The 21,829-nt window shown below is 53.1% G+C and overlaps 1 protein-coding gene across 1 annotated transcript in view; it reads left to right on the forward strand.

Moving 5' to 3' along the window:
• SEMA7A (semaphorin 7A (JohnMiltonHagen blood group)) overlaps positions 1-21,829 on the forward strand; it is a 47,045-nt gene that overhangs the window by 20,481 nt on the left and 4,735 nt on the right. The window contains exons 2-12 of the mRNA XM_032799856.2: positions 4,652-4,785; positions 5,705-5,746; positions 6,492-6,587; positions 7,302-7,383; positions 8,574-8,684; positions 10,254-10,393; positions 10,957-11,138; positions 13,389-13,497; positions 14,886-15,084; positions 19,793-19,908; positions 20,583-20,734. Coding sequence (XP_032655747.1) covers positions 4,652-4,785; positions 5,705-5,746; positions 6,492-6,587; positions 7,302-7,383; positions 8,574-8,684; positions 10,254-10,393; positions 10,957-11,138; positions 13,389-13,497; positions 14,886-15,084; positions 19,793-19,908; positions 20,583-20,734 — 1,363 coding nt within the window. The remainder of the gene's footprint in view (positions 1-4,651; positions 4,786-5,704; positions 5,747-6,491; positions 6,588-7,301; positions 7,384-8,573; positions 8,685-10,253; positions 10,394-10,956; positions 11,139-13,388; positions 13,498-14,885; positions 15,085-19,792; positions 19,909-20,582; positions 20,735-21,829) is intronic.

Here is a 21,829-nt window from a genome sequence, read left to right on the forward strand (position 1 = left end):
CAACCGGGTCATGTCAGCAAGCAGGTTGCATTTGTACGAGCATTGTGTGCAGGCAACCCCATGTACCTTTCCCTCCCAAGCTGTGAAGGGATGGTACTTTCTAGCACTATACCAGAGCTGCCCGGACCTCTTCCCACAACCCCTTTTGTGATTGCAATTGACTTGCACAACACCGCATGCTTGAGGTTTGCTGCATTTTTCATCTGGATGTGGTGGACAGTGAGCTTCCTAGAAGTGACTTGCAGTTGACCAAACTGGCTGACAGTAAGTGGTGATCAGTGCAGCCACAGAGAGTTGCACTAGAGGCTGACGAGGCGGTACAAATGGCTGAGTGGGAGGAATTTAACCCTTCTGGTGAAGATGCAGAATTGGGGGGCTGGGGCATGGTGATACAGGCTGCTGTGGATATACAAGGATCGTGCACCCATTCTCATGGTTCTGTCCTCCTCTTGCACGCTTACCCTGCAGGGTGAGATGAGCCCTCTGTTTGCAGGGAGGAGGGGTTACCTGGCCAGGTTGTGTCGCAGCATCATGGCACAGCATGTAGTGACCTGAAGGTACAATGCTGCCTCAGTAGGAGATGTCGGGTCCAGTATGGGGTTTACAGTGGAGCGGGGCCCACACTCAAATGGGCAGTGATATGGGGAAGCTCACACTGCTGGGATCTGGCACTGACAAGCCACTGCTGGAGTCTTGGCCAACACTAACATGGTCATATCAGACAGGTGATCACTCTGCTCGTTTCCTGAGTGGCATTGATCTGGCACTGCTGGGAGGAAGCTCACAAAGCTGGAATCCCAGGTGCTGCTGCTTTTGAGGAGGAAGCACAGAGAAGACAATGCAGTCACCAGAACAATCAAGGTGCCCTCTGTTTTGCTGAGTACTGTAGTTGTGCTGGACAGGCAGGCAGTCTATGCAGTGGCTGAAGGCGCCTGGCAGGAAGCTCGGTCGTGTGCAGCCTGCCCTTTGCCCACACTGCTCATTGACTCTGTCAATCAAGAGGCACGTGCTGGGGATTTATTTCCTTGCTCGAGGGCCTTTTTCCCCTTGGCTCATGTGGGCTGTAGAATCTCCCCTGCCCCCAATTCCTGTATTCGAGGCTCAATGCGCACCGATGATTGATTCTTCTCGGCAGGAAAGAACGGGCTCACCTGGGCTGAAAGCGAACATCCCGCTAATGTAAGACCCAGCAGCCAATCTGTCTCCACAGTGACGTCTGGGCCCAGGCTAGCCTCCTGAGCCAGATTACATGGGTAATACTAGCAGTGAAGACAGCGCAGCGTGGGCTAACGAGCCGAGTATGTACCCAAGGTGTCTGCCAGGCCGCACTCTCTCTCAGCCGTCTTCACTGAGCGAGACGGGCTAGCCCATGCACAGCTCTCGTGGTGTTGGCAGACCCTCTGTCGGGCAAAGCACAGGCAGCATCAGCGCAGACTTCCCACACGGCCGCACACGTTGGGCTTTGTCTAAGCTGGGATTCTAGCCCCGAACCTAGCTAAAGAGACACAGGCCCAAGCGTAGACCAGGACAGCGAGATGGCCAGGGTAAGAGACAGTCAGGACCATGACAGATTTCTGAGTAGTTTGGACACAGCAACTTAAGTGTGCCTGACTCTTAGTAGAGAAGATGGTGATATGGCCCTAGCCTCCAGTCTAGGAGAAAGTAGGATCCTCATGTCCGCTGCTAGTGGCAGGGCACCGCTGGGAGGAAGCTCACAGTGGAAAGGAGCGGCTACACTGCAATAGAGGAAGAAGAGTGGAGAGCAGAGAGATTTCTCACTAGCAAGCAGGACAGTGTACCTGGCCCAGCCAAGGAAGGCTCTGGCCTGTAGCAACGTGCTGCAACTTGGGGCGGGGTACAAGTCATGCAGTGCACTTGTTGTTAACCCTTGTGTGCTGGTGGGGAATACCACTTCTGATGGTGGCCAGGGGCTTTATGTTCTTCATCAAGGCTGTCGTTTAGCTCCCCACTAAGTCTTGTGTCCAGCCTGCAGTTTGCGATCTGAGTGAGCGTGCAGTGATGTGGCTATGGTGGAGGGATCTGACTAGTGCATGCCCCTGTTTTAGACTATATTATAGACACCCCCTAGGGGGCACAGATGCAGCTCACTTGAAAGCTGAGTTTGCAGGCCTCTCTGCTCTGGTTGTGGTTCCAGGCATGGAGGGTCAGGCACCAAAGGGAGATGTGGGAGGAGAACTCTGCTAAATAACCCAACTGTGACATGAGACAGCACAAAGCCAGCTGTGATATGAGAATTAACAGGAGAGGGCCCTTGCCCTGGGGAGAGGAAGAAGCCCAGAGCTTCCCTCTAAACCCAGCCCAGCTGGAGCAGAACCTAACGAATCCCAGGATGGGTGATCATCACAGGTTGACTTGGCAATGAGGATTCCCTGTCCTGTAACCAACGCAGTCGCACTACAGCCTCTCCAGGGAAGGGCTCTTCGCAACAGCTCAGCCGTTGCACTAATGACCCTTGGCGCACTGCTGCGTCAGCGAAGAATAAATAGCAATCATCCTCACCCCTGGGACTGGGCTTGATAAGTTCACTGCACTTTGTAAACCCCATTTCCCCAGGCCACCTCCCCAGCAGTGAGTTTTTATTACCCTCAGGGAGCAGGAGGGGCTCCCCTCAGGCCATGGAACAACAGTCTGATTTTTCAGAGGTGGTGTTGGCTCAGCAGTGCTGGACAGCATGTGCCTGGCCACTGGTGGTGTCAGCAATAGAACTCAGCAGTGTCAGGGGCCTGACCCAGCCCATGTTGCCTCTGACCTATTCGATCTTGGGTGGGAAAAAGCCATGGGAGCACAGCAAAATGAAACAGTGCGGGCTAGTGGTTAGAGCACGGAGCCTGTAAGTCAGCAGAGCAGGGGCTGTTCCTACCTCTGCCACTGACTTGCTGCGGGGAAGGTCCTGTCACTGCTTGGTCTGCCTGAGTTTCTCTATATGCAAAGTGGGGTGACCTAGTTTCTAGGTTTGTGAGGCTTGGTTAATTTGTTTACCTGGCACTCTGAGGTAGCGGGGAGCTGCTGTAGGGGGAGCACTGTATGATTAAGAGCCAAGAACCAACTCTGACCCTGTGGGAGGACAGACGGGGAGGAGGCTAATCTGCAGCTGTCTGGCCATGTTGTTTCCGTCTGCCTGGGAGGGCTGCAGCTTTGTAATCTCATCTATTCCTCCCCCAATTTCTCAGCAGCTGTGTAATCCTCTTTCCTGCTCTGTACACGAAGGGTCAGATGCACAGCGCACTTAGCGATTAGCGGTGCCTGGGAGATAGAGCAACAACCTAGCTGCTTTGGAGTCAGTGACTAGCCACTCTGATCTGCTGCTCTCCTACATCGAATAATCCTGACCCCTCCCTTCCATCAGGTTGTGCAAGGGCATCAGGATCCTCCCTGCTCTTCCTGTGTCTGTCTCTGCCTTCTCTAGCTCTGTTTATCCTGAGCCGGAAGTGAGAAACATCAGCTGACAGACACCAGTGTGCCGGTGGGAGTGAGGGTGGCTGTTGGTGTGGTAGGTAGAGAGACTTGAGCCTCTGCATTTGTATCTGGTTTGTCCCCCACAGTCCTCCCCCCCAATCTTGGGGTGGCTGGATCTGGGGGTTTGGCCTGTGCTAGAGGCCAGTTGCAAAACTTTGTGGATTGGGGGGTGGGGGCTGGATTCTGTGTGCCCTCGAAGATCGGAGTGGCGGCTTGCAGGGGTTTGGCTCAGGGCCCTCTGTGCTGGAGACTGAACCATGCCAGTGTGATCAGAGCCAGGAGATGGGCACTGCCCACCCTTGCTAGGCAAAAGTGGAGATGTGGCTGGTTCCCCTCAGGCCTCTAGCTCCCAGCGGGAACAGCTGAGTTAAGCCCCCAGCAGCTCAGATGCTTTTATCTGACCTGAATTAACCCCTGCCCCACCCGCAACATGATTTGCTCCACAGTACAATGTCTGTACATGCTGCACACCCCACACAGGGCCCTGGCTCATGGCTGTAGCAGTTACTCTGTTTCAATATGCTGTGGGACTCTGGTACCATGGGGGAGGGCATAGAAAGGCAGGGCTAAAAGCCAGGAGCCCCGATTTCCAGATGCCTGCTCTGCCCCCACCTGGCCTGGCTCTCCTTGAGTGGGGGAAAGTCATTTATTTTAATTCTCACAGGCCAGACACTTGTCTCATTGTACCATATGAGTAGGTGCTTTTAGGCCCGGGCTAGTAAATGTGAGGCTGCTCTAATCATTGGCACACGCTCCCTCCAAAGTGCGCCGTGTCTGCAGTTTCACTCACTAGGAGAAAGCTGAGGAGAGCTCCCCAGCCTTGTGCTGGTGCATGAGTGAGGGAAGAAGTGATTCCACCCCACAGTGGAGCGTGGCACATGTGGGTGTGCAATGGGTATTTGGGCCACCTCCTGAAAGGCACCGAGTATCAGACTAGATAGTAACGCCACACCTGGCGGATGGGCTGATTACTGCACCTGGTGACTGTCTCTTTGATCTGGGTGTCTCTCTGCAGGTGGGTTTACCATGTGGCAAGAGAGTAACTAGCTGAGAGGCGCAGATCAGTGTGTGTACTCCCTGTTCCTCAGTGCGGCAGGGTGGCTGGTAATCTGACAACGATCCTGCTGGATTCATGGACACTCCTGCTTAGTCTCTTCTTTGTTGTGTTTCCTAGGGGAGAGCCGCTTTCCGCTGGAGAAGCGCGAGAATCTCATAACTCTCTACCATGAAGAGGGGGATTCTTCTCTCTTGGTGGGAGCGGAGGGAAAGCTCTATTACTTCGACTTTGAGAGCTCCAGTAACCACGTGGTAAGGAGGCTTTACAGATGTGCATGGCTTAGCCATCCGAGTTCACTGTGAAATCATTCAGCCACGTTTTCCCCATTGTATAGCTAGGGAAACAGAGGCACAGGGCAGGTTAGTGACTTGCCCAACCTCCTCCAGCAGGTCAAGGGCAAAGCTGGGAAGAGAAGGCCAGTGTCTCAACACCCAGCCCCGTGCTTTAATCCCTCTGGATAACCACCCTGCACAATCTAGCCAGGGATCTGACCAGCCAGTGTTTGACCTCAGCATTAGTGATGCTGATGTCACATAGACTAACCAGTGACATCATTGATGATGGAGACCAATGGGGTTTGGGCTCCGAATTATACCATGGACTGGTCAGTGGGAGCATGGGTGATGTCTTCTCCAGTTGTCTCCATGCACTTCCACTCCCCCTAGGCAAGTTAACCCCTGAGGGGTCAGGCACAGACACTACCCTTCTTGCTGTCATACAAATGGACAGTCTGGTTAACCCTCTGAAAGCCCCAGTCCCTCTTACCACTTCCTCCTCCACCCAGCCACTGATGCCTACTCACTTCCCCCACCAAGAGACCTGAGTCCTTCCTGACAGCCCTCTGACATCACTCTGACCTGAGCCCACTACTAGTTCCCCCAGCTGTGCCCTCTGCCCACCTGCGGCCCCGCTCCTACCTCCATTTATCCCAAACTCCCAGACCCGGCCCAGCCTCCCAAGTGCTCCGAACCCGCAGCTTCCACATGGGAACCATCTGGAAAGTGCCGACTATCGGTGTTGACCCACCCATGCAGCCATTCCTGTCTTCCTGGCCAGCTGAGTCCATGGGTGGCACACGAGTTCACCGAACTTTGCCAGCACTTGTTGTTCACTTCCAGACAGTTGTTTAGCAAGGGCAGGAACTAACCCATGCTTATTCCTTTTCTCTAGGAGGACTTCCCAGAACAGGATTCAGGAGCCTGCCAAAAACCAGTAAGTCTGGAGATCTCACTAGGTGGATTTAGGTCTCTGAGAAATACTAGAAGTTTTCCAGATAGCCCAGAGGAGCCCTTGTAACTCTCACCTCCGCTCTGTTAGTGTGCCTTTTCCGTTCAGCGGTAGGACTCCTATGCCACCCAGTGTAGAAAGATCCTTGGTGGGCACTTAAAGTAGGGAGACAGATAGCAAGTGTGAATAATCCAGACGGGGAGGAGGGTAATAGGTGACTATAATAAGAAAAAGCCCCAAATATTGGGACTGTCCCTAAAAATTGGGACATCTGGTCACCCTAACTTAGAGGGGTGGAGGAGGTAGGCTTAAGTCAGGGGGAACATGGGTCAGAAGAACTGAGGGTCAGGGTGGGAAGTTCTGGCGAGACGGGGATGAACAGGAGACATGAAGTCGCCAAATTCCATTAATGTGGGGAATGTATAATTAGGAGATTGAGTCAGTTCTGTGCTACAGGGTGGGGGTGGCTGAGGGTCCCACACTGGAGCTCTGGAGGGCGTGCCAATCCTGCTGTCCCCTTCCTGAGTGAAATTCTCTGGCCTGTGTTGTATCAGGAAGACAGCCTAGATGATCACAGCGGGGAACGGCCCCTCCTGGCTTTAATACCCAGAAAAATCCTGGTATCTCCTCCAGCTTAGTGGTGCTATCGAGGCTCCTAAGGTTGGGCTTGGAGCAGCTGGGAGTCACTGAACCATCTACCGTGGCTCTTGCACCTCTTTTTCTTTTCTAGGAGGAGGAGAAGAACTACTTGACTTTCATTGGCAAGTACCACGACACGCTATTGATCTGTGGGACAAATGCCTGCAAGCCGACTTGCTGGAACTTGGTAAGCCAGGGAGTTGGTCACTGAGCCTGCAGGTGAGCAGGTCTAGAACCTCGGTCACCTGATGCTTAGTTCAGTGTTTTCTCCATCGGACCTGGAGTTCTGTCCCCACGCACCTGCACTGTGACCAGAGTAAATTGCTCTGCCTGTCTGTACCTCTGTTTCCCCATCTGTCAAATGCAGATGATGATCACACTCCCCTTCCTTTGCAAAGTGCTTTGAAGCCTATGCGGGGAAAGCCTATGTGGAAGCTGAGTTTAATAGTCCATGACAAAACCCACTCTCTGCTCCCGCCTGGGAAATCCAGTCTGTGGCAGAGGACAGGCAGGATCACGCATCTCGAGTGAGTAACAGCAAAGGGGAACGCAGGAGAACACCAGCCAAGTCAATGCACTTGTCTGTAAATGTTCCTCCAAGTTAGCTTTTGATGCCAGAGTTGTTCTTGGAGGATGTGATCTGACTCCCTCACCCTCAGCCTTAATTCACAGGAAACATCTTTCCTAAACTTCCTGGTGGACCAACCCAGTCTAGCTCTGCATGAGACACCTTGCATCCAGAGCACATGCCAAGTCCAGATGCTGGGGGGTAGGTAATCTCTTGCCCCAGAGGGGACTTGGAACAGATGTTGTATTCTCCCAGCAGAGTAACGCAATCAACAAGGTGCCAGAACCCCTCCTACCTACAATGACTCTTAATTGTTCCCTCTGCCCTCCCCAGGCTGATCGGAATAAATCTGAAGTGGCTGCACAGGGCTTGGCCCCTTTTGTGCGTAACCAGAACTCCCTGGTCCTTGTTGATGGTAAGTCCAAATGCTTGTGTCTGTTCTTCAGCCCGCAGCACCGCCGGGCCAGGTCCCCAGTGGTGTAACACTGAAGTCAGTAGAGCCACACTGATTTCCATCAGTTGGGCGGCTTGCCCAGGGTCTTCGGCTTTGCCTTGTTTAAGTGATTGTGATCCTGGGGAAGGGGCTTTGGGGGAATGGTGCCGTCTCCATGCCGTACCATCACTGGTCTGTAAATTGGCCTGGTGCTGGTCAGAGGACAGGCCTTAGATCTCCGTGCTGGAGAGAAGCTCAAGGTGGAATGAGCATGAAGTGAGCACTGCTTTCCAACCAGGAACTGGGTGATGTCCTGGGCCCCCAGTGCAGGGTCAGTCCCATTAATTCTAGCATCAGAGCAGCTGAAGAAGCCCAGCAGTGGGGGAGGTGGGATCCCCTCAGGAGACGGTGAGCCGCCTCAGGGCTGGGCTAGAGCCTATCTCTGGAGCAGGGTGAGGAGGGAGCCTGGGACTGTCCTGCCAGGGTTGGTCAGAATCCATGGAGATGGACAGTAACCCTGCAAACCCTCCCCTGTCACTCCAGTGCCTCATCCTCCTCACCCAGGCAGGCGTACAGAGGCTTAGCCCGTGTGATTGGCTTCCAGGCACCAGATTAAATTCCACCTCATCTTGGGGCCCTTGGTTTTCTCCCATCCCCTACATCTACCTCTCAGCGCTGAGCCCTATGCCCAGGGGAGAAGGCAGTGGAATGGGAAGCTCATTCTCATGCCCTGTCCAAGGCTGCTGTGAATGCCATTCCCCTCATCTTCTGCCCCTGGGAAACCAGAGCTGCTTACATGGCTTTGTTGAATTATTTCTTTCCTTAGTTAAGGAGTAATGCTACTGATTCTGGCCCGCAGGGGACAAGTGTCTATATCCAAAGCCAGCTCCCCCCTGCCCCAACTGGCAGGGCTTGGCCCAGCACAAAAGCCACGGCATGAGTGGGCTTTGGAGAATGAGCTCTTTGCTAGTCCAGGGCTGATGCAGGTTTAGCTGGCACTACCATGACCCAGGCCAGACCTGCTCATCGGATCTGAAGGTACTCCGCCCTCCAGGGTCATCACCCCAGCTCCTTTCACCTGTACTAGATCCCTTGAGGGAAAAATACTCCCTAGGCGAGTATTGGCAGAACTAAAAACCAATCAGCTGCAAACGATTCTTCCCATCTTGCAGGCGAAGCCATCTATTCCACCATCAACTTGCACCAGCACAATGGGAAGATACCCCGCTTCCGCCAGGTCCGAGGGACTGGGGAGCTCTACACCAGTGACACAGTGATGCAGAGTGAGTATGGCAGAGAGCCACTGGGCCTGGGGGTGCCTGCCAGACAAAGCCCAGCAGGACGATGATCTTGGGATGTAAGGGTGTCTCCACCTAGTTCTCTCCACAAGCCGTACTGCATCCTCTGCCCCCTGCTGTAGTCCTGTCTGCTGCTCTGGGGTTGCCCAGGGTCAGGAAATGGCTTGGGGACAAGTCCTCCAGTGCAGCAGCAGCGTGCCAGGGGTGGGAGTGTGGCAGGCAAACCAGTCTCCTTAGGTAGCTGTGGGGAGGCTGCCGTACACTGGAGCAGAGGAAATCAAAGCATTTCGTGGCCTGCTCTTTGCAGCCCTGAACAATAAGGTGTCCTTAGAGCGATAAACAACTTCCACCTGTTATTCGATCCCGGCCATTGCTGGCAAACAGGGAAACAGCAACTCCCAGCACCTCTGCTCTAGCTGCACTGGGGAAGTTATCCCTGTAATGATGGGGACCAAATGCCAGTGCTGTGCAAAATGCTTTGGGCAGTGGCTGCAGAGGAACCGTTCCTCCAGCGTGAGTGGGGGGCAGGGGCGGGGAGGGGAGGGGAGGGGAAACAGAAGTAGCTGTGTAAAAAGAACTGAAAAAGCGGACGCAGCATCCCATGTCTGAAGCCGTAAGTAAATGCAGCTGTTTAATTGGCCTGCCAGCTGCAGTCACTGCCTGTCCATGGCAACAGAGCAGAGAGCTTCAGTCGCCCATCTGGCCATAAACGGGCACCTGGTGGAGCCCAAAGGCTGCTCCTCCTATAGCTCCAGCCAGGGGCCTGGTAACGAATCCAAATCTGGAAAGCATCTCCCCACCCCCACCCCCACCCCCGGCTGGTGGATCAGCAGAGGGAAGAGTCAGGGGTTTCCACCTGGCAAGGGGATTTTATCTCCCTCACAGATGAGGGCCAAAAATGGCAGCAAGTCAAGTGCAAACACAGAGCCAGCAGAAGCAAACAAAGCAGATGCTCCCAGGGCATCACGTAATCAGGCTCTTCTGTGCTGGGGGACATGAAGTAATGAGCCTCAGCGCTCCCCTCCAGCTGATGTCATGGAGCCAGGGAGGTGTATTTATAGGGCTCTTGCATCATTACTAGCCTTCCGGTCTTTCCTAGTTAAACACAAACAACTGCAAAGTCCGCTGGGCCTCCTTTTCCATGCCGTGGCATTTCCCCAACGCACTCCGTTGTCTCCATGGAGCGGGGTTTCCTTCCATGCTAACCAGCCTAGGGACTCGACTGAGCTGGACTCCAAAGCCTTGACATTTCAAGGAAGCTGCAAAAGGCAAGATCCAGAGCCTTAAACCAGGGTGTTGGAACAGGGGTAAGCCACTGATGAGTGTGTCAGAGGTGGTCTCTTTGTGTCTGATCTATAGAGGAGCTGAGTTGGTTTCAGTTCCTGGCTTTGTAGCATGGCTCTTCAGCTCCAGACCTTCACTTGTTTAAGTCCTAGAGGTTCCCTGGTTCAATCCCTGGCAATGGTTGTCACAGGTGCCCATGTATTAGGAGAGATTCTTAGGACATGTCTGCTTGTCTGTGCCGTTCTCACAGCTCTTCCTTCTCCATTCCAGACCCAGAGTTTGTGAAAGCCACTGTCATCAAGCAAGATGAGCGCCGTGATGACAAGATCTACTATTTCTTTCGAGAAGACAATCCGGACAGGAGTCCCGAGGCCCCGTTAAAAGTCTCCAGAGTGGCGCAGCTGTGCAAGGTACAGAGCAGGCAGGGCGGGTTAGAGAGAGCATGGGAGCCAATACATTGCTTCCATGAGTTCCCCTGCTCCTGGGAGCTGGTGTGGCCATGTGGTGAGGAGGTTGCTGTGGGCATTACAAAGCAGTGCTGGAGGTGAAGAGAGAAGCCGGTTGCCATAGGTCATTTTTTTGCTTGTAAGCACCCCCTGATTTCTGACCTGCCTAGAAGTGAAGTCCTGGAAGGGAGCAAGCTGAAAGGAAGGTCTGGTGGTCCAAGATGCAAACCAGGGATCAGAACATGGCTCTGCCACAGACTTCCTGTGTGATCTTGGGCAAGTCCCTCAGTACCTTTGTTTTTTTCCCTCTGCACAATGGGGATAGCCGCTCTGCCCTACCCCACGGGGGTATTGTGAGGATAAACACATTAAAGATAGTGAAGCGCTCACGTGTTGTAGTGATTGGGGAGGCCGTGTAAGTACGATAGATAATGGAGAGCCATTCAAGGGGCTGGGAATGTGCCAGAGATTCTCTTCTGCATCCCTCTCCTCTGGGATGGGCTCTGAGGCTCTGCTGTGTCCCCCAGGGAGACAAAGGGGGCACCAGCTCCCTCTCTGCTTCCAAGTGGACCACCTTCCTGAAAACCACACTGGTCTGCGTCGACCCAGCCACCAAGAGCAACTTCAACTTGCTGCAAGATGTCTTCTTTGTCCCGTCAGACAAGAACTGGAGGGAAACCAGAGTGTATGGACTCTTCTCCAACTGCTGGTGAGTATCTCTGCCCCACACAGGTCACCGCCTCAGAGCCGAGGGGAGGGGTGTTTAAAGGCACCTCAGGAGCTGACTGCTAGATAGCTGGTCCACTCACTCAGCTCCCTCATAGCTGAGAGGGAAAGGCATGAGACAGAAAGCACAAGCTCCTCTGCTCCTGTTTGCCACCCGTGGCTTTATTCCTCACACCATCAGAGAAGGCAGCTTGTGGGCCCAACCCTGGGAGGTGCCGAGCACCTTCATCCCCATCAAGGCCGCAATGCCTTGCAGGATTATGGCCCTGTGATGGGGTGTACCAGGCATTCACTGCTCCCTATTGGCGACCCCAACACCTTGGTGCACTCCGCCTTCAAAAGGTGCCTTGCTGGGAGGGAAGAGCAGTGAGTTTGGACAGCTAGGGGCTGCATAGAGAGGCCTCCCGTGATCAGCTGCAGGCAGAACCAGTGAGAGATGATCCACTGGTGCCTAGAAGGGGTGGGAGCAGGCAAAGGCCAATCAGGGCCCAGCAAGCCAGATAAAAAGGGCTGGCTGCCCCTACTAGGGCCAGTTCTGGGTGAAGCCAGGACGGTCTCCATGTCTTAACCTAACCCAAGTAACTTGGCCCACCCTGGGTCCTAACCTTGATAGTGTTTCCCTTCGCTCCCTGTAGTATTTATGTTGTGAGCTATTTTGTTTTTCTGTAATCCTGAGGTGAGCCCTCTCAGTGGGATGCCTAGCCCTTGGGTGTCTGCTGCTCCTTTCCATCTTGTCTGTTTCTCTTGCTTTCTCCCGGTGTGAGTCAAGACTTTCAGTGGCACATCTTCCCAGAGTTACGGAGGTGGGGAGGCCAAGTGTCAGCTCCGTGACAAACTATTAGCTCCAGGGTCAACGTGCTCCTGTATGGCGCTTCCTCCAGCAATCCCTGCTCAAGGAATCTTGCTTTGCACTCTCCACCTGCTGTTTCTCATTATGGTGCTTAATGCTGCTGATTTGAGACACCACTGAGATGCCCAGGACATTGGAGCGGAGATGTGGGGGCAGGGTGGCAAGAAAGAGAAAAGTATTATGGGAGTGGCTAAAGGCTCTTCTCAGAGATCAGGGTCCCACTGGGCTAGGTGCTGAGCAAACACTTCTTGAAAATCTGGTTTCTCTGTGAGATCCAGGAGAGTGACCCTGGCAATGCTCGTGTTTGCATGTCCTGAAATTGGCAGCACACTCGCAATTTTCGAGCACACAAGGCAATTAAAGCATTTATTTTCCACACCTGCTGGTCCATCAGGAGAGGCTGTTGTATTGACAGCAGTGTCATTGGATGCTGAGGTAGCAGCATGCTGAGAAGATGCCAGTGGTATTGTATTTGCTGCCACATCACAGTGTGATCCCGTTGTGTAACGGAGTTGGCTGCCCCCGAAGTGCTCCTTCAGGGCTAGGGGCACCTCTGCTGTGCCCTGCCCCTGTTTCCCTCTTCACCAGGGCTCCTTCAACAAACTCCTCAGTCTCTTTCAGTCACAACCCTTGCAAGGGTCTGGGTTTTTATTAAGCGTTTTTCAAACACAATCGTTCACCCAGGCTTAAGCTGGGCTCAGCCCCTCCTTCCTGAGGACATGTCCTGTCCTGGGGGACCATTGCAGGAGACCACCTTTCCTTGCCGCTTCATTCTGCAGTTCTCCCCCTGCAGGAGCCCTGACCTCCCTCCTCCTCAGTGCAGACTCACTTGCTTTGCTGCCGACTTCCCATGTGATCTTGCGCAAGTTACTTAGGTTCTCTGTACCTCAGTTTCCCATCTGTACAATGAGGATAAAGCCCTGCCCTGCTTCCCAGGGGGGTTGTGAGGATAAATCCATTAAAGATGGTGAGGTTCCAGGAACGGGACCATAGAAGTACCTAAGATAGACAATCTTCCACTGGGGAAGAGAGAGACTTCAGCATCTCTGTACTAAGCACAGCCCTGGCACCCTTCTTATTAATTTCAGTGGGAGTTTTGCCTGAGTCACATTTTCAGATTTAGGATGTCCTGGCTAATATATCCTGGCCCATATGGCTCCTATTCCACTGTCACATGGCTTTCACCTGCTGCTTCATCCCTCCATTCTCATTGGCTGAGATGTGTCTGGGATATAGTTAGAAGTGTCCCTATTGATGGTTATGTAATAAACGTTCTCCCCTCTTCCCTCCCCCCCACCCCTCGCTTGGGAGAAACAATGGCTAAGAATTTGAGCAGTAGCAGAATGGCGGCCAGGCCCTGATCCTCTGTTCCGTTGCTTGTAGGGGGTACTCTGCCATTTGCGTCTACACCATCGGTGACATTGACACTGTGTTCCGGACATCAAAACTCAAAGGCTACACTAAGGACATGCCCCACATCCGTCCTGGACAGGTGAGCGACAGCCGGCCTTCTGGGTGGGTGGTCTGATGCTTAAAGCACCGGGAGGTGGAAGATCTGACTTGTATTCCCAACTCTTCCTTGGGCAAGTCCTCTCATCTCTCTGTGCCGCTCCTGCTTCTCCTCCTGTAAAATGGGGGAAACTGATAAGTTCTAGTCGCATGGTGCCTGGGGGGCCAGTGCAGGCCCAGAAGCCCATGATGCTTGGTGCTGTGCCAGGGGTACCAGAACAGGGAGGGCCAGGGGGCCATGCCCCTGCCCCCACTTTTAAAAGTCGGAGGGCTAGGCCCTCCCACTTCTGTTGCTCACCCTTAAGTCAGAAGGAGGAGGGGGCGGAGAGGAGTGAGCAGGAGGCGGGACCTCAGGGTGGGGCGAGGAAGAGGGGAAATGGGTAGTGAAGGGAAAGCACCTCAGGGGGGTGCTTGGGTACCTATGGGGGGCCCCCACACTTTTAGGCTGCTTCTGCCGAGATGTTCCTGCCCCAATGAGTTTACAATCTACGTTCCTAGCCAGGTGACAGTGGCACATTTTAGTCCTTAATGTATGGGGGGGAAGGCTAGCTCAGTGGTTTGAGCATTGGCCTGCTAAACCCAGGGTTGTGAGCTCAATCCTTGAGGGGGCCATTTGGGGAACTGGGGTAAAAATCTGGGGATCGGTCCTGCTTTGAGCAGAGGATTGGTCTAGATGATCTCCTGAGGTCCTTTCCAACCCTGATATTCTGTGATAAAACAGGGCTGGATAAGACTATGACCAGTGCATGAGAAGATAGGGGTGATTGGCTCTCCTATGCCTCAGGCTGTTAGCCTGTACCCACAGGGGTTGAGGGGACACTGAGTGTGTGTGACTGACATCTCTGCAGCATTTGGGATTGCAGCCACTGCAGAAACCACGTTCCCTCTCCCCAGTTAGGGAACCAGAGACAGCCTCTGAAATATGGGCTGCTTGTGCCTCTTGGAGACAAACCTTCCAGCCCAGCAGGTGGCATGGTGGTTTAAGCCCCTTCTGCACCCTCTTGTGTCTGGGCTGTGCCGGGGGCCGAAATTTAGGCACCGCACCCTGAGCAGGCTGCAGTGCTGCCTAGAATTGCCTTAGCACTTTGTGCTATAACCTCACTTCCTCCAGAGCCTGCCCCCCAGGCATGCACCAGGCATCAAGGGTGGCCTGTGGCTACTTTACACTACAGCTGTGCTGCAGGGATTCTCCCCAGAGGCTTTTCTGCTGACAGCAGAGCACAGATGCCTGAGCACACCCCTGGTAACCAGCTTCCTCATCCCGGGGCTCACTTGGGGAATTAGCAGGGGAGATGGCTCACCCATGTCTTTCTTCTTGTGGATCTGGATGGCCCTGATAATGTGGTGGTGTTTTTTTTTCTCTTGGCTCAGTGCCCTTGGGACGGAAATCATACCCCTCCTGAGACTTTCAAAATAGCTGACCTCCACCCGGAGGTGGAGGAAAGAGTGCAGCCCGTTGTCCCAAGGAATAGCCCCCTATTTCACAACAAGAATCGCTACCAGGCAATCGGGGTGCACCGCATCCAGGCGAGAGACAGACACACCTACAACGTCCTCTATTTGGTGACAGGTACTGACCATTTTTCTCCGCCTTTTACCCTCAGGACCCAGGCAGGGCAGCCCCACCTGGAGCACTGGACTGGAGCTAATCCATGGCCATCTGCATTTGTCCCTGTACTACACCCCATGGCCACTGGGAAATTTCCAGTGACTGCAGGAATAGAACGCATAGCAGTTTGCTCCTAAAGCATTATAGGAGAATCTCCATGAGTTATTAGCAGTATAGGGCATATGACACACAGGTAAACAGTTCCAATTCCATCCTGTAGATGGAATCGGTATGGCTGTACATACATACACATCCCTACCTCTAGCCTGTTCTTTACAGCACACCCTGATATAGAAGGCCCTGAGCTGGAAGCATCTGTATTTCATAGTTTGTCATGAATAGGTGCAGTGCCTTGAGTTTTACTTGTTGAAACGGGGCCCTTTACTAAATAGCAATCACATGCCACGTGCTCAGCTGGTGTAAAGGGATGTAGCTCCGTTTGATTCCTTCCATCATTGGCTTCAGCGGAACTAGACTCACTATATACCAGCTGAAGATCAGGCCCCAGTGGAGCCTCTCTCTGTGCTTAGTACAGGCTGGAAAAGGGGTGAGTGTGTGTGAGAGTGAGTGATCTATTTAATACCCACTGCTCTGGTGCTCTGTGGTAGCTGTGACATTGCTTTGTGGTAGGTGCTGACTTGTCAAAGGGCAGCCAGGGCTGAGCTCCGGTTCCTCTAGACTTGGCATTTCAGAGCCCCGGTACCTCTGGGCTTGCCACATCAGCTATGAAAGTTTAAAAAAAAAAAAAAATTGCTTGAGCCCTGGCACCTCTTTCATTACAAATGAAGCACTGCAAACACCCATTTTCTGGTTCTGGGGAAGCTGGCAGTGGCTGGCAGGCATAGACCCTTCCTGCTGCTTATTGTTTGGGGCTTTCGGTACAGAGCTAAGGTTGGGCAGCCTGGCATAGGGTGACCTAAGAACCTTTTCCCCAAGCAAAGGCCCAGATCCAAACCCTCTCCCATTCCCCCCCCTTTGAACACTGGGGCTGTGCAAAGGTGACTATGCCGAGGTGCAGCAGCTCAGAATACCCATCTCCTCTGTGTGAGTGTGTATCCATGTCCGTGTCCTCCAAGTGCTGGCCTGCCTTCCCCACCACTGAGCCACTTCTGAGCTCCTGCCCTCTTGCTGTCACAATCTGGTCTGCTTCTTCCCTGGGGACAGGGCATGGCAGAGGGGAGAGGTGGGCACTTCCAGAGGCCAGTGGGGGGAGGAGCGGAGGTTCCCAGCAGGGAGCAGGGAAGGTGGGGTAGGCAAGGCTGTCTCCCAGCCCTGCCCCGCCCACGAGCAGAGCATCCACCTGCAGGGCTGATTTGGGAACTTTTTTTGCTGTCAAAACCCGCCAATGCTTCCAAATGGAAACTGTTTGCGAAACAGGGTTGGTTTTGATGAATCTCCCAACTTGACTAATCTTTGGGGGAAGAAAAAAACTTTCACAAGTGCTGAGATGTTTCATTTTGGGGTTTGTGATACCAAAACCCCATTCACCCATTTCCGGTGATCCTGTTTGATTTAGAAGTTTAAGCTTAGTGGAGCAAAAAAAAAGGTTGAAGGTCAAGGCTGAAATTGAAACGAAACCTTTCGTTTGACATGGGCTCTATTTTGGTTTTGGTTTGCAAATGTTTTTGAGATTTCAACTTTTTGCCCCTCTCCTGAGATGGGGAAAAATGTTCAAAGCCTTGAAAATACTGGAGGGATGAGAAAACGGTTTCCCACGCAGCTCAGTTAACTAGTAGCTTCCAACCACTTTCCAGTCGGGAGGATGTAAAACACGTCTAGATTCATCAGAATCTGAAGGGTTGAGAAAAGTCTCAGGACACAGAACATGAGCTTTGGCTCCCTAACCCTGAAACGTATGGCCGTTTCTATGAACACTCCTATCCCCATATTTCCCTCTCGTGCTTTCTATTCCTTCAGGATTTCCATAGAAATCTCCAGCCAGCACTCACTCCCTCTCCCCAGTTTCCACCTGCTGTTCTATCATTTGAGCACCATGGGAACTTTCCAAAGAGTTTGGGGTGTTCTTTGTGGCTGGAAAGTTATTGGTTGGTGATTTTGTTTCACTGTGTAAGTGCCCTGATCAGATGCACATTGGCAGACGTGGCTGGATCTTTGCTCACCGCAGACCTGACTTTCTGATCTAGCCAACGCCCTGAGCTGAATGCAGAGAACTATGTCTGACTCCAAAGTCCTCCCAGTTCCCTATTAGAGGGGTTTGCTGCAAACTGTTGTACTCGATAGATCAGTGGCCAGCAGGGCAGGAAGGATGGTGCCTCGCTACTTTTGAAATCTGGGCCTTAGTCTCTCTGTGCCTCGGTTCCCCATCTGTACAGTGGGGATAAGAGCAGAGCCTTGCCTCATGGGGTGCTGTGAGGATAATACATAAAGGATTGTGAGGCATTCAGATACTTATGTGGCCCCCAATATCACAGTACCTAAACTAGGTGAATAGATAGAATGTCTGATTCTGCATCATCATGCGCTCAGGACTGAGCTGTCTCCTCCTCATGCTTCCAGTATCACTGCCTCTCCTAAGTCCTCTCTGCATCATTGCCCGCTCTTGCTAGTCTCAATGCTTGTGGTTTTCTTTAAAGCCCCAGCTCCTGGAGTCAAGTGATCATTGTTTTAAAAAGAAAAGCTGAAATGCACATGTAAAGTTTCTAGCCCTCCTGATTGCAGAGAAGAGCTCGAAAGTGGGACCCATTGAAGGGTCTGAAAGCAGCAGAAGGCCCATTGAAGAACTCAGTTTTGTCTGTTTTCGGGGCTCCCCTGACTCCTGATTTTAAATGGTGGTGTTTGCAATGCCCTTGTGCTATCTGCCCCACCCCTAATCCCTCTGTCTCTGCCTAGAAGCATCAATGGGCTTGGGCATGAGGACAAGAGAGAGAAGCAGGGCTGGAAGATCACTAGCTTTGGAGGTGGCGCTCCCTTCCCAGCACCCCTCCCCAATTGCACAGTGACCCCATAGAGCCTGGGATTCCTCCCTCTGACAACAGTGCCCTCCCAGGCGGGCTGGTTGCTGGCAGCGTTTGGGAGCCCTGCCAGGCCCCACAGTGCCCTGGGATGGCCTGGTGCAGCACTGTCAGGCCATGGCTACATTGGAGAGTTGCAGCGCTGGTGGTGGGTTTACAGCGCTGCAACTTACTCACCGTCCACACTTGCAAGGCACATACAGCGCTGCATCTCCCTGGCTGCAGCGCTGGCTGTACTCCTGCTCTGCCTGGGATATAAGGATTGCAGCGCTGGTGATGCAGTGCTGCTCCGCAAGAGTGGCCACCAAAAGCGCTGTAATTGGCCTCCGAGGTATTCGGAGATATCCCAGAATGCCTGCTCAGCCACTCTGCTGTTTTGTTGTGAATTCCAGGCTCCCGGAGCTGCTTATCTAAAAAACAAACACAGCTCATTTGCTCGAGCAGAGGCAGGAAGGGGGATTCCTTTGGAATGTTAGTGTTTCCTTGAAGAGAGAAGCAACACAGCGGGAGGGGGAGGGGGAGTCCCTTTTAGAGCAGCTGCTTATCTGGTCTGAAGGCTATTTGCATTTAGTGAATAAAAGAGGGGTGGGGGAAGGGGTCGAAACTTTTAAAATGATTGAAGGTTGGTGCTGTGTATCTTCCAGTCCTTAGAACTTGCAAGGCAGGAAGCTGACGCAGTGTCAGCTCCAAAAATCCACTCTCTGTCTCTCCTACGCTCCCTGTCACACTCCACCCCACCCCCCTCTTTTGAAAAGCTTGTTGCAGCCACTTGAACGCTGGGATAGCTGCCTATAATGCACCACTCCCAACAGAGCTGCAAATGTGGCCACACTGCAGCGCTGGTAGCTGTCAGTGTGGCCCCACTGCAGCGCTTTCCCTACACAGCTGTACGAAGATAGCTGTAACTCCCAGCGCTGTACAGCTGTAAGTGTAGCCAAACCCTCAGTTTCAGTGGGCTGTACTCTCCAGGGTCATGCAGGTGCTGTAGTGGCAGGATCAGAGGGCGTGCAACTCTCCGGCCATCTGCGATGTAGAACAGGGAGGTCTGCATCCATGCAGAAAAGGACCGGAGGGTGTGTATTCCTCCTTTTCCCTCCAATATGATGTGATTCACAAGCAAGAGGAAGAGGCCAGACTTGTGGTCTAGTCACATTCCCCGAGATGGAGAAAGATCTGGGTTGGGTTTATTTTCCTTCCCGTGGTGTTAACGGGACAGTCACACCTTCCTGCTCTTAGCAGCAGGGCCTCCTCTCCCAGTCTGTGAGAGGTGGCAACGGGGAGCCAGCTCCCCGGGGCTGCAGGGTATGGAGTTGAGCGCACTCAGTGACAGGACCAGCCTTTGTTGGCTGTGTTCCCGATGGTGCTTTTGCCCTGCCGAGCCCTTTCTGAAAAGGCCGCCACTGTTTTGCCATCTGTAGCAGCAGCGGTCAGAGCCCTGGAATCAGCCCCTTGCGGGAAGCTCCAGTGGGCTGCTGGTTCCTGTGACTAATTCATGCCAAGCTTTGCAAAGAGGGCATTGTCTTCCCATGCAGCCTGAGGCGCTGCAGAAAAGGGAGGTTCTGCTTTTAGACCCAGGGCCATTGATCTTCACCCTGCTTTTTCTTTCCCCTACTCCCTGCGTAGCCCTGGCACCATCCTCCTACGTTTCCAAGTCTCCCTGCTTTGTGGGCTGACCAGTGTTCTCCTGTCCCTTGCAGACAAAGGGTATATCCACAAAATGGTGGAGATGCCACACGGCGTCCTGAACATCTTAGAGATCCAGCCCTTTCAGCCGCCAGCTCCCATCCTGGCCATGACCCTGGATCATAGAAGGGTGAGTTCCTTCCTCCGTCGCTCTGCATTGGCCTCATCCCGTCCCCCTACAACGGAGAGGAGATGTCTGGGAGGCTGTAGTCCACCTGCAATGATACAAGCAGCAGAATCTGGGCACCAGACTTGGAAACAGCCTGGTTTTCCTATCAGGGCTTGGGTTGTCTGTCTTGAAGCTGCCTCCGGCTTCCCATAGGACTGAAGGACATTTCTCAAAGTTAGGGGTTCTCAAACTTTTTTTGCTGGGACCCCCGCTGACAACTCCCCCACACACATGCACAAAATTGACAACACACTCCCATACCATACCACCATTCCTTCTGCGCTGCTGTTGGTGGCGGCGCTGCCTTCCAAGCTGGGTGTTAATCCTAGGGCCCAGTTTCCAAATCCCAACCTGGGTAGCTGCAATTTCAGCTTCCTCTTGCAGTTCTGGTGGGATGTTACTTTCTTCTTCACTTCCCTGCTTGTTGCGTAGCATCGCCATGCTGTCTGCTGTTCCACCCCAGAGATGGCTGCACTGCAATGGTAGTGCTCCTTGGTTGTGCACATATTAGCCCACTGAGACCTTTGAGAGCCTTTGGAATGAAGAGTATTCTGTGACTAGAAGGGGTTCGGGAAGGCGCCTGGTTTGAGGAACTGCTGCTGCAGTAATAGCTCTGCCTTGTTTTTCCTATGCAGGCAAAGCTCTATGTGAGCTCGCCGACCGAGGTGGTCCAGGTGCCCATGGACATGTGCGAGGTGTATCACAGGAGCTGTGAGAGCTGCGTCATGGCAAAGGATCCTTATTGCGGATGGGCAGATGGGAAATGCGTCTCCGTTAAAACTAACCTGTACGTCTCCCTTTGCTCACTGTTTTATTACTTGTTTCAGGTGTCAGTGCTGGTGACAAAAAACACACCTTGACCCTGAACACCCAACACAGGCATTAAGCCTATCCAGACTGCAATCACCTGGTGGGATTGCCGCTCAAACAGCCAACCTTGAGTTACAATCCAGCTAGCTTGGGTCCCGGAACAGCGAGGCTGCAGCAGTGCAAGCTTGAGCGCTGGCTTGCTCCACGAGGAGCTCCCCAGGGTACTGGGCAGGTTTGGACAGCCTATAAGAGAGCTCGCCCTGCTGCAGCTTCCCTGCTCTGGGATTAATGCTAGCTTGAGTGTATCTGCATGAGCTGCAGTCACACCCCGGGACTGCAGCATGGAGGCTGACCTAGCCATTCTAGCTTTTCCTCTGGAAAGCACTCCATCCATTGGCCACGATCCTGGCTAATCCTGAGCCTAGATGGAGCTTTCACTCCTTGTTTTAAATGCACCTACTTCTGGGGTAGAATGCAGCAGTGCCAAGCAATGAGAACAGAATGATACCTACCTACCTACCTCTGCGTCAGCCTGTGAAACCCGTGTTCACATGGGCCCAGACCCTCCACCGGCATAAAACAATATAGCGATATCAAAGTTAATGGAGCTGCACCAGTTGACCCCAGCTTATGCTCTGGGCCATTGCTCTACAAGCAGTTGAGATCCTTGTGTACATGGAGAGCACTTACTTGCCCAGGTGTTACTGGGTGTAGTTTCTCCCATGGAAGAGTGCAAGGGGAGGGGAAAAGTATCACAGCCTGATCTGTTGAGATCTACCAATGCAAACAGAACTAAGTATTACTAATGGCTTTACTCAGGCTGGCACCTGGCTCTCCAACATGGTTATAATCTGCTTTACCTGTCCTCACAGACAAGAAGGTGATTTGGTCACATTCCTGTGTACACAGTGGGGTCAGCATGGCCTAGCAGCCACAGCACTGGATTGAGACTTTGGAAACAAGGGTTCTATTCCTGGCTCTGCCTCTGGCTTGTGGGGTGACCTGGGACAAGTCACTTCCCTGCTCTACTCAGTTTCCCCATCTGCAAAATGGTGATAATGATCCTGATCTC

This window comes from Chelonoidis abingdonii, chromosome 9, assembly GCF_003597395.2.
Source record: "Chelonoidis abingdonii isolate Lonesome George chromosome 9, CheloAbing_2.0, whole genome shotgun sequence".
Lineage (NCBI taxonomy): Eukaryota > Metazoa > Chordata > Testudines > Testudinidae > Chelonoidis > Chelonoidis abingdonii.